This window comes from Sylvia atricapilla, chromosome 12, assembly GCF_009819655.1.
Source record: "Sylvia atricapilla isolate bSylAtr1 chromosome 12, bSylAtr1.pri, whole genome shotgun sequence".
Lineage (NCBI taxonomy): Eukaryota > Metazoa > Chordata > Aves > Passeriformes > Sylviidae > Sylvia > Sylvia atricapilla.
Window position 1 is genome coordinate 14,024,854 of NC_089151.1, and position 15,317 is coordinate 14,040,170.

General features: G+C 40.5%; 1 protein-coding gene across 1 annotated transcript in view; it reads left to right on the top strand.

The window, feature by feature from the left end:
- ITFG1 (integrin alpha FG-GAP repeat containing 1) overlaps positions 1–15,317 on the top strand; it is a 71,976-nt gene that overhangs the window by 37,214 nt on the left and 19,445 nt on the right. The window contains exons 10-12 of the mRNA XM_066327901.1: positions 7,057–7,229; positions 13,839–13,989; positions 14,255–14,363. Of these exons, the coding sequence (XP_066183998.1) occupies positions 7,057–7,229; positions 13,839–13,989; positions 14,255–14,363 (433 nt within the window). The remainder of the gene's footprint in view (positions 1–7,056; positions 7,230–13,838; positions 13,990–14,254; positions 14,364–15,317) is intronic.

Sequence of the window (15,317 nt, forward strand, 5' to 3'; positions counted from 1 at the left end):
TGTATTTAGCAATGTGAACCTAAAGGCCAAGGTGACATATAAAGTGCTTGTAGCTGACAGCAAAACCCACTGTAGAGTACTCAGAGAAAATTCCAATGTGTGCCATACATGTTGCTAACCATGTTATGAATGACTGATTTTTCCCTCACTGAAAAATTTTAAGATGAATTTTGTGCTAAAAGTAGTACCCCCTCTGATCTATAATTCAGAATTTATAGCTGAACTCGTTACAGTCTGTAGCCCAAGTTTAGAGTGTAGATTTTCTCATTTAAAGAATCGAAATGTATAGAACATAGGCTGTAGTCTATTAAGTGAGGAGAATCGCTCTGTGTAGGAAAGGAAAGTACACAGCTCCCTGTCTGTGCAGGGAGAATGACTGGAATGGAACATGACATCAGAGTATGAAAGAATAACTCTAAATTTGGTCATTTATATCCTTGAGCCTTCTGAGCTCAGCAGCTCAGTTCACAGAAATCCGGTTCTGCTGTGCACACTGGTTGGTTGGTTGTGTGTTGTTGGTTTCTTGCTCTGGTTTGGATTTATTTTTTTTACATTCATCCCCTGTAAACACAGAACACAGCCAATGGATTTTGGAGCATTGCTGGATGCACAGGGGTGCAGCGGAGTGTGAGTTATGGGGCAGAGCCTTTGCACAAAGCAGGTGGATGCTCAGTTTGTGATGCTTGCACTGCTTTGCTCTGAGGAGAACCAGGCTGTGGCCACGTGCTGGAACAGGAGAGGGGCTGGGCTGCTCTTGGGCAAAGGACAGCTGCCCTGCAGCGCTCAGTTTACCTCTTACTCTGGATAATAGAAGCATTAAAAGGCATTTGAGTTTTGCTCCACAAGTATATTTGAGACAAACATCCAGAATGAAAGTAATTTCACTGTAGAAAGTGAACCCCACACAAACAGCTGGAACCACTGGGAGTAGTGGAGGCTGAGGATCCTGTTGTTCAGGTTGTTCCCAAAAGGAAGTGGTGCAGTAGTAGCAAAAGAAGGCGTGTTTGCATAATATCAGATTTTTTTCAGGATGGAGTCTGTTATTGTAACCTGCTCTGAAGTAACATTGCATGCAGCCAGTTTTTACCTTGCTTCGTAAGTTCATTTTTTTTGATAGAAGTAAACTACTTAGTCACAAATACATCAGATATTTAACCTATATTTAATTTGTCTGCTCAATTTAGAAATTTCTCTGTGTAGTTTCAATTTGAAAATAATTTCTAAGATAGTGACTTTGGATATAAAAATTCGCAGTTAAATATTGCCTCTTTATTTTAAACAGCAAAGAATCAAAGAGATTCTCAGCCTGCCAGAAAAAAAAAGTATTAAAGTATTTGGACTTAGCTAGAAATTTTAAATTTTCCCTCCCTATTTTTAGAGTGACTTTAATTAAAAAATGACAGTATCAAATGGCACACAGTAATGACTTGTTCTGGTCTAACCTTTTAAAGACTTCTATCTAGAATAGGCATTTCTAGCACTCATCTGGAGGTGGTGGAGCTTTTTTTCTTTGAAACTCTTTTCACTGTTCTGAAACTGAAAAGTATCAGCGTCTTCATTCATATGTGTGCAGCTTTTCCCATGTGTTGGATGTTCTTCAGGTAGAAATCTATTCTTATATTTATTTGGAAGTAAAATGTTTCATTTCACTGAATTTGCTCATGGTGAGGTCAGATAACAAGCTTTGACTAAATAGGTTGCTCTTCATGAGAAATGATAAACTTTTTGGCAGCAGACTGGAACAGATTCTGTTTACTAATCACTTTACAATTTGAGGGAAATCATAAGGAGCCCTTGTAGTGGAGAATGAGTTTCAACAAGGGGATGGTATCCCTTGTGGAAGGGATAGGTAATTACAGGGAATCTATGGGAAACTGAGAAATTGCAAGTCTATTATTGAAAAAATAGAAGACTCTGTATCTCCATTGTCTTTTATCAGTTTTTGCTGTTGGGTTTTGTGGCTTATTTTTTTAGGTAAGGTTGTAGCAACAAATTCTTGTTTTCAGAATTTCATTATTTTTTAAACGAAATTGATCTCAAGTCTGAAAGATCTCTAATGAGATTACAGTCTTACAAAAAAAATACTTTGCCTACTGGGCCTGGTTCTGTCCTTCCTGCTTGTTTGCTGCAGCATTTGATAAAACCAAATGACAAACAGTTCCAGCAGCTCCATGATAGCCTGTGATGCTTTGGGATGAAATGCGTGACAGTCAGAAATACACCTCTGTACGATTAGTAGCGCTAAAGTTTACACTGAGGAGAGACAGGCAATGGAGTTGTTCCAGTAAGATCCTGTCTGTCAGGATGTTTCTCATAGTGTCCTTGGCCCAACTGGATGGCTACTGGAAAGCCAGGCCAAGCCAGGAGAATTACTTCAAGGATAACCTTTCATCGTAGGTTTTAATTTATGTGATGCTAGCAGTGAGGGGTTAAGTGTTGGGAATAGCTCAGGTTTTTTTCTTTCAGATGGTGGAGCAGAAGTAAAGGCCAACAAAACACACACGAGTGGCTTAAGGAGATACAGACCTCCCAAGGTTTTAAAGGAATGTGAATGTTTCCATAGCAACAGCAGAATTGCTGTCAGATCCAAGTGGAATCCGATACGCTGTTTCAGATTGTGGCAGGTGTTAGGACACCTCAGACTTCTTTAAATTCACCTGCAATAGCTACAGTCTAATCTGGGAAATGTTTTAAAGTCCTTGGTACTGTTTAATGTAGGAACTCTAGATACTGTGATATTCTTAAGGATGACTAATTCTTCTTTAATTTTGCCAAGTATTTGGTATGCTTTTTCATTTGTTTCCTGAGGCAAACACTATTATTTCAGTCCCTTCATCTGAGAGTTTCTTTGTGGGCTTGATGATTCTTATAACCTTTCTGTGTACAATAGAAAGGTTATAGCTTTATTGCTCGTGGAAATGGAGCAGGTCTGAAGTCGAATCACACAGCAGTGCATCCTACAGCAAAGCCCAGGTCCTCACAGTGTCATTCTCTAGGCTAGAGAGGGAGGTGACAGCATTGATTATCAGCTGCAGTCACTCAATGGCAGAAGTTTTTCCTCACACCTGTGTAACAGTTCAAAGGGGAAAATGAGTTCAGCTGCTGTAGTTTTCATAAATGTCATATTCTACAAGATTCTCTCGTTATTTTTAAGTTGCTTCTCTCTCTGAAAGCAGCTGTGAGCATTAAAAACATGACTTTAACTGCTTAGGTTACTTTTTTCTGTGATTCTAAACCAACACTGTGAATTGTCATCCTCTGGGCTCTGAACACCATAAGTTAATGGTGTAAAGGGCAGTAATTTCCTCAGCTGTCCGCGGGATTCAGGTGGCCCTTGCATGCACTGGAGCCCAGTGCATGCTGAAATCCTGCGAGTTATTTGTTGTGTGCAGCTGAACTGCAGAGCACTGAGAGAGGGAGCCCAGGGGAAGGACTTGTGTTACTTCTGGTGCTGTGGCAGCTCTTCCAGGCCGCTCCTGGTGCTCATCTTTGGCATTCCCAGAAAATGGACTGGCCAGGAATGGGCTACTAATTTCCCAACTTTGTGACTCACAGCTGGCTCCCTCCCTGTGTTCAGTGGCCTGGAAGCAGCAGCTAGCTGAGGGTGGGTTTGGTGTTTCCTGGGTTTCTGGCCGTAATTGAAAAATGAAGATGTGTTAATCCCACAGGTTGGGCTCAAAGGCCTGCTCACAGGCTTTGGAGCAAGAGAAGTGCCCTTCTTAATGCATGGAAGAGTGTGGACTTTGTAAGAAATGAGCCCTTTACAGTGACTGCAAGGAGCTTTACATTTTTCTCAAATCCCCACATCTTTTTCAAAATGAAAATGATGCTGTTTTCACAGGGCAGGAAAACACTGTTTTCTGTTTCTCGAAAAACAAATGTTTGGAGAGTTTAAAAACAAATTTTCAAACACTTATATATTTTTTCCTATTTTAGCCTACAAATCGTTAACTGAAGGAGCCAAACTACCTATATAAATGTTTTAAGTGATGGTAGTAGTGATGCTGTGCAGAGGAATTTAACAGAAAAGGAAGAAATGGATCTGATTTCTCTGACTGAATTTTATGTGTTAATTTAAAATTTCTTTTAGAAATACACTTACTCAGTTTTTTGGTCTTTTCTCATCTGAGCTGTGTAGGAGAAATCATATGATCAGAAAACTGGAAAAACCAGCTTCATGTGTCCTCATTATACCCACCTATTTCTGTCTTAGAAATTAAAAAAATTAGTTTTATTCATTTCCTATTAACATAGTAACAGCAAACATGAAGCTTAAACTAATTGTCTGGATTATCAAATACAAAATAAGCAGGAGATTTATATTGTTGACAAACACATTTTCATTTTTTTGCCTTTTGTACTGAACTATACGTCCCGAGGCACACAAACAATTAATCTTGCATTACATTACACAATAGTGCAGTTTGTAAGAGAAAGCTACAGAAGGAGTTTCGCCAAAAGCGTGGATTACTCTGAATTTCAGCTGCTCAGTAAGTTCCAGCTGGTGCTGGGGTGTGATCTGGTTGTGTCTCAAACAAGGCTGGTGTTATTGAATGTTACACAGCTGCTCTTGGGGAAAGTCCCACAGCTGCTTCTTGGCATGGATGGATTTGCTTTGTGGCATCAGTGGTGCTGATGCTTGGTGGCAATAGGTGATGTTGTGCTCACCTGTTGTTTGTATCTCATTGTAGACCTTAGGAATGTGAAATTGCTTCCTATGAATCACTCTCAATAGAGCAGAAAGAGAAACAAATTTGTATTTGTGCCTAAAAATTCATTTTTAATTTTGTCTCTTTAAGATAGTGTTACCATACCTGGGAACATTTAGAAAGTATATGATGGATATAATTGGATTTTACTACAATGACTGTGTGAACGATACCATGTAAAATAAAAGCTATATTATATTTCATGGTTCTGATTTCAATCACTGTTTTTCAAAATTAGATTATTTTGCAATAATATTGTTTCATCTGTCTTCTGCATGACAAGTAAGTGCTGAGAAATCCAACCCTTTGAAAAATTTCCCTCAGGATAAGGGTATTTTTCTTATTTTCTCTGTCTTAGACTTTTCCAAACCTTCAGCAACTACGAGTTACTAATTAGACATGAGCAGGTTGTGGGGTGTGAGGGTCCCGGTGTGTTTGATGTCAGGTGAGTTTGCAGCAGGTGTTGCAGGTGATGGCTCAGTTCGGAGCCTGGCACAGGCGGGCAGCACTCGCTGGGTGTGTGCAGTGATGGGCCCCAGGCGTCTCATCCCCACAGCGCCCACCTCAGTGCACTTCTGCAGTCGTTTGGGGGCTTCTCTCATCTGCCTGGGGTTGTTTGCAATCCCAAAGAAGCAGTCAAGTGTCACACACAATTCCCATGGGGCAGGAATGTCACTGATTACTGGATTGTGCCAGTGAGGGAGTTTGATACTGTCATGGATCTTGTTCTGGTTCCTGAAACAACTAAACTGAGGCTTGGGTGAGAGACATGTAGGATCTGTTAAGTGCTTTTGATGATGATGATAGCAATCCTTTAAGATGGCACCCCTCTGTCCTTTTGAAGGCATTGTCAGTTAGTTGACATATGAAATTACTTCTGACTTTTAAAATGACAGTGTTTTTTTCTGTAGCATTGAAACGTTAACCCTGGCACTTGAGCTTCATACTAACTTGCAAAATTACCTTGATTTTAATTAAGATAAATTCCTATTTAGCACCTCTGCAGCACTTTGGAAAGCAAGTGCAGATGCATTCTATTTCCTGTCCTGGAGAAATTATACTTTGCATTTCTTTTGTACTTTCAGTTTGATACTCTAATCTCAATTTCTTATCGAACAGTGCAGCATCTGATGCTTCTGGGGATACGGGAGGAGAATTGAAGCTCTTGAACTTCTAAATATCCATGAATAATAAAATTGTTCAAGCTGAAATGAACCTTAGGAGATCTAGGCTCCTGCTTTATGCAGGAGCAAACTGAATTCAGACCATGTTGTTTAGAGCTTTGTCCAGTCAGACTTTGAAAACCCCCGAGGGCAAAGATCCTGCGATTTCTCAGGGCCTCATTTGTAGTTTAATTTGGTTGTTTATCTCTAGTCAGAACCTCCCTCTTGTCAGTCAGGCCCTTTTCTCTTGCTCTTCTGTCTCATATCACAGTAGAGAGCCTGGCTCCATCTCTTCAGCTGGCTCCTTGCAAGATCCTGCCTAGATCTTCTGTTCTCCAAACAATCTCTGTGCTCTCAGCCTGTCCTCTGAAGACATACTCAGTGCCTGACGGTCTTGTTGACGCTTCTCTGACAACACTCTCTATTCTCAAATCCTTTGTGAACTGTGGGGCACAAAACTGGGCGCTGAATCCAGATGCAGATGAACAAGTGCTGTATGAAAAGAGATCCTGGGTGATCCTGAGCAGGAGCACAGGCAGCAGCTCCAGTGCAGAGCTGGTTTGCTGCCCGAGCTGCTGTGCCCAGCTTTACCTTCCTGCTCACCAGGAGCCTCCCCTCCCTCAGGAGAGCTGGGCACAGCCCAGCCTGTGCCAGAGCAGGGTGTGTGGAGCTGAGTGTGTTTGCCCGTTCTTGCTTTTCTAGGGCCCCTCTGAATGGCCATGCAGCATACTGACAGTGTCCAGCAATTTGGTGTTGGCCACAAATCTAGAGAGGCTGCATCCATCCTCCAGCTTTAGTGATGCCTATTGCATTGCCTTATAATTCCAGGGGAAAAAAATGAGACTCAGGATCTCATGGCCCTGGTGGTTTGGGCTTATTGACACTTAAAGATTAGGATAAAGTCCAGGCAAGCCTGAATTTCACTTAAGGTGTTCCTGAATGTCTTCATATTCTGGTTGTATTTTTACAACCTTAACTGTATTTTCCTGCCCTGGAATAACTGAGTGCATAAAAATACTTTAAATTATTTTTTTCTTTTGGTGACAGAGTTAGGAAATAATCCTTACTTGTAAATGGTAAAGAATCCTGATGAATGGTGTCAGCTGTTTTAAATAGAATTACATTGTTTAAATAAAGAAAATCAATTTTTTTACCTAGTTGTTTCTTTTTGTTTTGTTTTACAGTGGATTCCAGTCTTGCAAGACTTCAGAAATAAAGACACAGTCTGGGGCTTTGTACCATATCAGAATGACAAATCTTCAACAGAAATTTCATTTCCAATTACACTTCACATTGGAGATTACAATATGGATGGCTACCCAGATGCACTTGCTATACTGAAGAACACTTCTGGAAGGTAACACAAACCTAGAAATAAAGCCATCAGATTCATGTTCAATCATCAGGCATAGAAATTACTAACTTTAGTGCATCTCATTCATTTTATCAAGTGAACAAGACTTGATCTCTGCTAAGTGTTTCCTTTTGAACCCAAGTGTGCATTTACATGCTACATTCGGAATGCATAATTGTGTAGGCTCAAACTGGGACTCTGGGTAGGGAATTGCGTCAGGGACTGGAGTATGAGGCAGCTTTTAAGACACTCCTCCCAGTGCCCAGGGGCTGATTCTCTCCCTTTCCTTTCCCAAATCATCTCCTGTAAATTCCTGACTTCAGCTGTCAGTACTGACTAGTAACACCAGGCTGCTGAGACCTGGGGAACCTGTTCTGTGCTGTCACATGGAGTGAACACTGGCTGGTGACTCTGCTGAAAAATGCAGTAGTGCTTTGCTCTTTTGGAGCACCAGAAATTTACCAGTGATTTTTACATTGTCCAAGGGAGCTGAAAATAAATAACACACACACACCCAACCCCCTCAAAAAAGAAACTTCTAACCCTTCTTACTAAATTTTTCAGTGTAATCTTCTCAGCTTCCTTTTTTTTTCCCCCCAATGTTTGCTTCATTGCTTGCTTTCCCAATAGTTTCTACTGCAACCATCTGGTGCTAGGTGGGAGAGGGCATGTGGGGATGCTCCCAGGGAGCGTGCTGTACACAGAGGAATCAGTGATCCATGTAAGAGCTGCCCTGAGTAGGTGCGTGGCCGAGCTGTTGAGCACGTGCCGCCAGATAAACGCGGCCGGCTGCTCGGAACGGAGCAGCCTGTGGGCAGCTCTCACCTGCCACCTGGGGAGGCTGCTGCTGGCATGTCCTCATCTTTACCTTGAGCGTAGCAGCGTGTTTGCATGTGAACATGCTTTCGCTTGACAGCAGGGATGATGAATAGACTTGTTTGCTTTGGAGAAAAGCTGAGAGCCCCAGAGACCGTGCTGCCCGTGAACCTCAGCAGAGACAGGATGTGTGCACGTGAGTGCAGTCTGTGCTGCACAGCTGACTCCGCCAGCATCTGCAGAGATGGAACATTATCTGTGCCATTCCCTTCTTCTTCATGTCATTGCTTGTACAAGGTGTTCTAACCCATGCTTTGTGGAGTCTCAGTGTCTTCCTTACTTGACAAATACTTGCACTAATGCATTATAAAGCAGAATAAGTCTCTCATACAGGTATATTTGTTATCTTCCTCTACATGGTATTTTGGATGATCTCGGGTACAGGTTCATAGTTTGGATGCATACTCAATATGGAAAACAAGTGAGGACCTCACTTAGATGCTTCAGACAGTAAGAGAACTGGATGCTAAAGTCCAAGAAGTCAGTTCAGGTCTTCTAGTGGTTGCCTAAACCTGAGTCACCCACTGACATTTTTGTGTTAGAATTCTTCAGATAGTGATACACCTAAAAGTGACCCAGTTTGAAGAGTAGCGTGCCTGTGTTCAGCCTACATGATGTGATTCATGACAAGGCTGTGAGCAGCTGAGCTCTGTCTGTACCTCTGAGCCTTAAAATAACAGCAGAGCAGCTGTTTCTATTCAGACACGGCAGACGAGAAGGAGGTGATGCTGTTACGGCACAGAACTTGCCAGGCAGAGTTAAAGCACTCAGGCCCTGAGTGTCAGGTGTTTCACTCCAGACTTCCCTCAGCTGGGACTTTGCATCTTCTATTCAGCAGTCACTGAATAAAGACTGCAGACAGTCTAGAGAGCAAACCAGAACCTGCCTTCCCTTTGCCAAAGTAGCATGGTGACATGGGAACTGTAAACTTGCTGGTTTTGCTTTTACCTAAACCTCAGAAGTCTTGTGTTTTGAGCTACTGTGTGTATCCTGGTGGCTGGTGCATTTCAGAAGGGTTGCATGAAGATTTATGGAGTTCAGAAATGTACTTGAAGCTGTTTTAAGTCTTAGGAGCCTCTGTCCTCTGGCTGGCATATAATTACAGCAATTTAATGCTGTGTAAAATCGTTAAACAGTTTGTAAACAGTTATTCCTGTAGAAGCCCAGAAGTCACCTATGTCTTGTTGCACTGAGCTAGTGAAAAGTGCTACACTTCTATTCTCCTTGCTTATGAATTTGTTTGTTTATTCAATTGAGTGCATTCAAAATTATTTTTAAACTTGACATCAAAGTTGAGTGACACAGGCATAAGGACGGAAGGTAGTGACAGATGATGTGACAAGCTATTAAAAGGGAGGTTCAGAAAACTGAGGAATTCTGGCAAAAACAGAGTAAGTAACCTAAAAATCAAGGGATGTGTTGCATGTTAACGTTGTATATATCCAGTATTTGTAGAAAAGTAATGGAAACATGCTTTATAGTTCAGGATGGAAATGAAAGTCACCTTTGCACTCACTATGAAATGTCACATTCAGTATTAATCTATTGGTTCTGAGAGACTTAAACAAATACTTCCTTTTAAAATGTGTAACTGAGTCACTGATTGGAGAGAATTAAAACAGTGTGGGAATTAAATTAAAAGCTGTCCTTAAATTAGAGCAAATTAAAATGAAAACCTTATTTAATCGATTTTAAACACTTCTGGATCAAACTGTTTATTTCCTACTCTGAAGCCTTTCATGCTACATCTACAGATCTAATTTCAGTGATTGATTACTGTGATTAAATGATAAAAGCATTTTTGTAAACTCTTGACCTCAAACTGTGCTGTCACTTAGGAAGCCTGGTTTCTACTTGCTGTCTGTAATGTAAAGAAATCAAAGCAGGCAGAAACCATTTTGTTCATCTGAAAGTATACATGATAATGGAAGAAAAGGATTAAAATCAGTTATATGCCTCCATCACAATTCAGGAAAGTATTTCAGATAAAATCCTTACAAATCCCTACAAAAGACTGAAATAAAGATACCGCAGTTGGGCGTAATGTTGGTTTAGTGTCCTGCCCAGTGGGCAAATCAAGAAAATGATCAAGAACTTCAAGTATTGCCAGAACTGTTATAAGACTCTGCTGTTTCATCTCCTGCCATAACTCTTTGATTTGGAATTACACTGTGTAGTATTCTGACAGTGTGGAGACATTCCTTACAGGAAACAACAACAACTTGTAGTTGCAGGTGTTGTGGGGAGTTGAACCTTTTGAGCCTTTATTAAGACTCAATAAATTCCAACAGGTACTCAATAAAATCCAACAGGTGATGCTGCTAAATGCACTGTAGATCCTTACATATTTATCTGCTCAGTCTGAATTCTTTTAACTTCTGACTTGAGTCAAACCTGCATGTTAGAATTCAGGTCCACAGGTTTTTCTTCAGTCTAAATACATATATGAATTCTGGATTAGAAATTGTGTGTGTGTATATAGAATAATAATAGGTGAAGGGATTTTATCAGTAGTTAATAATTGGTTCAGCTATACCTCCTGTCTTACCTAAATGAATTCATTTTTTCAAATGCTGATTTTAAATTGACTCTTGATAACAATGGAATTGTAAGTATTGCATGTGAGTTTATAAACATCTATCTCCCTTCTAATTAGATGAAAGGAATTTTGTTTAACAATTGTTTCCAATTAGGCACTAGTAATTGGCACCTTGCTTAGATTACTTATTTTCAAACTTTTTCAAATCCATTTTTATTCAAAGGGAATGTTTTTAACTGGTCAAGTTGGCAGTACTTTATCTATGACACAGCTGATAGCAGTAAAGGCTGAAACTTGGAGACAAAAAAACAGATGGATATGGAAAGTTGAATAAAAAACTTTTAAGTGTGATAGACTTCTAGAAAGTTTTCTAGGTGCTCATGCTCAGTTTTAAATTAATATATATGTATTAATCCTTTATATGGAAGGACTCTTATTCGACCAAATTATCTCTTCCTAAATCATTATTAGTTGTCACTTGTCAGAAGGAAGGTTGGATAGAGGACTTCTTTTAAATGAAGGATTGATGAGCACCTTGTAATTGAGCAAATCTAAAAATCCAGAGGCAAATTCAATTATTCTGAATGTCTGGAGTAAGATAGTCGTAATTTAGATGTCCCTGGTATTACTGTAAATGAACTACCCTAAAACTGACAGCATGAGGGATGTATGAAATTAGCAGTAAATATTCAATTCTAATTGCAAAGGAATATGTTAAAATAAAACTAAGATAAGTCTTCAGTCTTTCTTTAGTGTTAAGTATTATTAGATCTCCCTTTTCTGCACAGATGACTTTGGTCAGAAGGTACCAAATTGGGCTATAATGTACTTTGGGTACACAAAACACAAGTTTTGTGTGAAGTTGTAGGTAGGACCCAATTTATCTGCAGCTGTGTATTGGTGTGTAAAGCTCAATATTTGAAGTGCTGCAGATGGTGTGTTAAGGGTCAATAGGCTGGTCTTAGTTCAGAGTTCTTGTGCTCTCTCTTGTAGCATTGAGGCTGAATTGTTTGGTATTGACTGCTACACATTTGTAGAGCACTTTAGCATTGATTTTTTTAGGTTTTACCGTTACAGAAGTGTCTGTCTTTATAGGCTTTCAAGGACATTGCTTTGTCATTTTAAGGATGCAGATAATTATCTTTGTTACAGGGAGACTCTTTCTGATGGGAAATCTTCAAGATTTTGTTCCAAATAATAGGAAGGTCATAAGCTCACATTTATTATAGTATGTATCAGAAATGAAACATGGAAGTAGATACTTCAATTTTAGGGCTCCTTGTTCTATCACAAGCCTAAATCATAGAAGGATTCAGCTGGCAGCTCACAGGCCGAGTTCAGATGTCTCCCAGGAAGAACCTGAGCAGCTGAGGAGGCAGAGAACAGCTGGTTCTCTCCCCTCTGCAGACAGTGAGGCCCTGCAGCTCCCTGCTGCTGCAGCATGACCTGCACAGCAACATTTCCTCCTCCCAGGCTGAGATGCAGCACATGGGCCAGAGGATGCTACATCTGTGGATTAATTCATTTCCTCTATGACAGAGCTCTCCCACAGTGCACTTCTTGGGTCTTCAGCATCTGGTTAGGGTTTGAGATTGCTTTTTTCTTCCTGCTGTTTGTCTTATGTTTCTCTTGTAGATACAGAAGGGTGAAGGAAAGTGTCATTTCCATACTCAGTGCCACTTTGATTAATGTTTTCCTTTTTTCTCAGTTGTAAGGAAAGAAAATAAAAAAGGTTCCTGTCGCAAATAAACTCCTTGTGTCTATCCATTCACAAGGCTTCTAGTTTAGTCTTGAGTAGTGTGCAGGGTACAATGCAAGCCTGAGTCTTTCATCTTTTAGATAATTTTCATCTAAGTAATTTCTGACAATTTAAAAAAATCTGAACTGAAAGAGTCTTCGTAAAAGTTTGTCGAAATTTAGAAAAGCTATGTTGAGATGATGAAAAAGAGGAATTGAAACAATTTGCTTAGCTCAGCTAGTCACTTTACCTTGGAGTTGGCTATTCTGATATGATACTTAGGTAATACATGAAATAAATGTGAGCACTTAAGAATTTCAAGTTGTGATTGTGAGTTCTCAGATACAGATAGTGCAGCACCTTAAATATTGCAGCTCCCTCATTTCCTTTTGGCCATATGTTCATTCAGTGATTTGCCTAAGGAGCAGTGCCTGTGCATCCTGGATGCTGCTGAGACACAGAGCCCACCTCGCTGTCCCCACAGAGGCAGCAGCGTGTTCAGGGTCACACTGAGGACGTGCTTCTGCCTGTTGCCCTGGGCTCTGACAGCTGAGCTGCCTTTACAGAACACTGCTCTGGCTCCTGGCTCTGCCCCCAGAAGGAGAGGAGGAAACTTCATCTGTTTCCATTGCGGAGGCAGTGAAGGATTCTAGCAGGCTCCCAGGATACAAACCTGTCTGAAGAGCTGAAGTGTGATGTTGTCCCAGTTCCAGGAGCACTGATACATTATCAGGGAGAGTGGGAACCTTGTGTCTCCCACTGACCCATAGGTTACACTTTACAGGGGAGATTTTTCTACACTAGCCCTGGTACCCTGCTTGGTTTCTATGTTTCTTGTTTAGTATTGCACCTGTCTTTGTGTTTCGTGTCACCGAGTGCCCAACATGGTTTGTCTTGCCCTATTTTTACTGCACTTTAGCAGGTCGGGTTTTGTGTTTTATATTTTGCTTGAAACAGTGGTAAACATACAAATAGAGATTTGGTTTAATCTCAAATTTGCTTAAAACATGCAGTGTGTAAGAAAAAGTATTAATGGAGGTGGGATGGGAAGAAGCTGTCATGAATTAATGAAAAAGCATGGACACATTTTGAATAATGTTTAGGTTGACAGACTGTGGAAGGAATTAAGGAAAATGGCAGATAAGTTCATTTGTACAGTTTTCAGAATAAAGTAAGGACATGTTCAGTCCTTTGACTGAATGGTTAAGTTATTCCTGTTAGTTTGAGTCCATTTATTTAGTGTTTTCATTGTTTAAGTCAGGCATGACAATGATTGTAATTCTGTCTCTAAAGTTCACCTAAGTACTTAAGGATTTTTCAAGTACTCAGTGGCCACTAGCTGTGCTTTTATTATATTTAACTCCAAGGCACTTAACCTATGTAATTACAATATTTTAAAATTTCTGTAATTTGAACTTATCTCAGGTTGGTTTATGTATTTAATACATCTGTTTTACAGCAACCAACAAGCATTTTTACTGGAAAATGTCCCCTGCAACAACGTGAGCTGCAAGAGCGTGCGGCGCATGTTCAAGGTGTTCTGGGAGCTCTCGGATCTCAACCAGATCAAGGACGCTGTGGTAGCGACCTTCTTTGACATCTATGAGGATGTAAGTGCCCCTTTTCACCCAGCAAACAGGCTCTGGGTGTGGCTGTGCCTGTCCCTGGACCCTGCACAAACTTTGCCTGGGCAGCTTTGGATTGTCCTGCTTGGAAAGCTGTGGGTGGCCCTCTCCATCCCAAATTGATTGGCATTATCTTCATAACGTTTGAAAGATATTAAAATAAATAGCAAAGGTGTAAACTTTGCTGCACAGCGTTTTTTCCAGGAGTAAATAAGCATTCTAATGTAAACTTGGGATTTTTTTCCTCTAGGGAATCTTGGATATCATTGTGCTAAGCAAAGGCTACTCCAGCAAGGACTTTGCTATCCATACATTGAAAAATAACTTTGAAGCAGATGCCTATTTTGTTAAAGTTATTGGTAAGTTATCAATGCATGATCAAGTCAAAATGGGATATTGAGAAGAATGTGAATATTTGAGCCTTTGCATATGCAAATGTTAAGGTAATGTTCTGTGCCTCGGCCATGGCAAGCCTGCTTTGCTGCAGTTCATGTGGTGTGGGAATGGTGCAGAATGGCCTTCAGAAGGGGCTGATTTCATTTCAGGGCCCCCTGGCATGGTGTGCTCTGCTTACACTGCATGATCTGTTCTGAGGGACACTGCATCCCTGTGGGAGTCAGTTCTGTGTTTCCAGCCCAAAACCACACCTTACCCTGAGAGCACAGAGGGGCCGTGAACATGGCCAAGGTGTGTGAATTAATGAGAGCTGGTTTGAAAGGCTTGAGATAGATTACGATATTTATAATTAGGTTTTTAAACTGCATGCCCCACTGCTCTTCAGCTGCAGAAGTGTGGAGCTTTGAGCTCATTTATTTGCTGTCTTGCTTGATTTTTTGAGAATGAGTGAAAAATGAAGTTGTATGGGAGCCTATGAAGACAAAACTCACTAGCAACAACTAGAGGTTCACCTTCAAAAATTGCATTTGCCTTCATGGTACTTAAATACATCCAGTCCTCTAAAGCACATGTTCTGCACACCAAAAGAGAACAGAACTGCAGCTGCTGCTGGGGGCTGATGTAATTATTACTTTGTCCACAGCCTGAGCTCTGTTCTCATCGTGATAGTGTTTAATCATTTATCATGTTGATGGAAGCCTTCTTTTAAATAATACCATATATCTGTAGTGAAATTGACAAAAGCATGCAGAAAACCCTCTGGAAAAATCTTACACTTCACAAAGCCATACCAGAATTGTGACTGTGTGATGTTTTAATGGGGAAGGGAGTAATTTGCAACATGCTTTTTGATTTCACTTTGTGTAAATCTATCTTAAAAACTGGGGCAAGCCTTTTTTTAGCACCCTTTCAGGGTG